The sequence below is a fragment of the Pinus tabuliformis genome, chromosome 5_1 (assembly GCF_031772625.1).
Source record: "Pinus tabuliformis cultivar Carrire ecotype Pingquan chromosome 5_1, CPIR1, whole genome shotgun sequence".
Classification (NCBI taxonomy): domain Eukaryota; kingdom Viridiplantae; phylum Streptophyta; class Pinopsida; order Pinales; family Pinaceae; genus Pinus; species Pinus tabuliformis.
This window is the reverse complement of record NC_142305.1, coordinates 311,400,678-311,402,976: the sequence shown is the minus strand read 5'-3', so window position 1 is coordinate 311,402,976 and position 2,299 is coordinate 311,400,678. Positions and strand designations below refer to the sequence as shown.

Below are 2,299 nucleotides of genomic sequence, written 5' to 3'. Positions count from 1 at the left end.
AAATACCAAAACTTCAAAATATCAATCAAGATTTGTATGATTTACACATTCTAACCAATCCAACCTGTAACATATCAAAATAACAAAACTTCAAAATATCAATCAAGATTTGTATGATTTACACATTCTAACCAATCCAACCTGTAACATATCAAAATACCAAAACTTTAAAATATCAATCAAGATTTGTATGATTTACACATTCTAACCAATCCAACCTGTGACATGTCAAAATACTGAAACTTTAAAATATTAAATGAGATTTATATACTTTACACATCCCAACAAATCCAACCTGTAACATTTCAAAATACCAAAACTTTAAAATATTAAACTAGATTTGTATAATTTACACATCCCAATAAATACAATCTGTAACATATCAAAATATCAAAATACCAAAACTTTAAAATATGAAACAAGATTTTACACTTCAAAACAAATCAAACGTGTAAGATATCAAAAATATCAAACGAGTTTACACATTACCATTAATCCAACCATTAATCCAACCTGCAACAGATCAAAATACCATAGCTTCAAAATACGAAATAAAATCTTTTAAAAAAATTATATATAAATTCAATTATTCTTAGGGTTTAGTCATAAATCATTATGGCTAGCCTTCACCTACTCCAAATCTATAATCAAATTAAGAATGCATTGAAAACTTTAATCTTACAATCAAATTAAGAACGCATTAAAGATACCTAGGAACTAATAGAACCTCGACATTTTGGCAATGCAATATATATATAGCTTGTCAATGTGCATTGTATGAGCGAGCGCTGTATATGCCTACGGTTGAATAACTGGTCTACCAAAATGCAATGGTGGACATATACAACTCGGCTGGTTTAATACCCATTGATAAGCTACTTATTTTCAGGATTTTGAGCAAGAATATAATAAACCTAAAAACTGCCCAACAAAAAAAAAATTGGCATTTTCACATTTCCTTATTGACAAACTACTTATTTTCAAAATTTTGAGCAAGAATACAATAAAACTCGGAACTCCAAACAAACAAACAAAAATAAAATAAATATGTTTGGCATTTTCACATTTCCTATTTCTCTGTGCCCAACACGGGCTAACAATAGTATTTAAGTGATTCACCAACTTCTCGTATGAAGCCAATCCCATTGTTAGTTACATATTATTTCCTTAGCTTCTCTGATGCTCACCAGAGAAACAAGCAGGCATGCACTCCTCACCCCAGCAAAGGTCTCCAACGCCGAAGAACCAGCGAATTTATCCTACCGCCTCATCCTCACACGCCCAAAAGGTCAATCCTGGTCGAAAAGTCAGCCCTCGACCATACGTTTTTAAACTCCCAAATGATCATGAACAGAACCACAGCGCCACGCCACAGCGAGCCTCAACGCCCTCAGGATGCCCCCAAAATCCTTGCCGTCTCTGCCTCGCCTGGTTTTCCGGCATGCTCATCCTCGTCTTCTTGCTCTTAGCCATAGCCGCAGGCCTCTTCTACGTGGTTTACAGGCCCCAGCTTCCCAGGTACTCACTGGACAGCATTTCCATCGAGCGCTTCAACTTGAGCACCAATCACACTCTAAGCTCTAATCTAATTGTTGCTGTCAGAGCTCAGAATCCAAACAAAAAGATCAGAATTTACCACCACGGTGACGCTAGCCAGTTGGCTCTTTCATATTCCGGCAGCGAGATAGGCTCGGGCAGTATCCCTAATTTCGATCAAGGCTGCCGGAATACCACCATTGTGCAGACGATGTTGACAGCTTCCGGCGTCCCGTTTCCTGCCAACGCGAGTTCTGCCCTGAATGCAGATCAGAGCAGGGCCACGGTCCTCCTGGATTTCGAGTTGGTCGAGCCCTTGAAATTAAATATCATCGGTCTGAAAATTCCCGTCTCCATCAGCGTGCGTTGCAATCTGACGGTAAACAGTTTGGCGGCCAATCAAGCTGTTCGGATTCAACAGCAGAGTTGCAGCGTTAAAGGAAAGCTGTAAGAGACAGGAGTATATGCAGTTTAAGTTGGAAATATAATTTTAATACCTTAAATTGGGGATTTGTAAATGTATGGCAAGGATTTGATCAGGCTGGGATTTATTTTGTTTCGTATGAGTTTTATTTTATTTATTGTTAATTGGGGGACAGGGTTTGGTTTAGAGGATGGTGAGATGGAGTGCCATCATATATTTTTTATTTTTTTAAATAATATAGGTTGGGAATGAAGGTTATTTTTGGGAATTAAGTTAAGGTGATGGGGTTCAAGTTTTATTCAGTCTTGCAGAATACCAGTTTTCGATATCGTATTCAAA

The 2,299-nt window shown here is 37.3% G+C and overlaps 1 protein-coding gene across 1 annotated transcript; it reads left to right on the top strand.

Moving 5' to 3' along the window:
• The first annotated feature begins 1,204 nt into the window (after nt 1-1,204).
• LOC149164610 (NDR1/HIN1-like protein 6) lies at nt 1,205-1,987 on the top strand. The gene has a single exon (XM_089429546.1). The coding sequence runs from the start codon at nt 1,205-1,207 to the stop codon at nt 1,985-1,987; it is 783 nt and encodes a 260-aa protein (XP_089285672.1).
• Nucleotides 1,988-2,299: the final 312 nt, after the last annotated feature.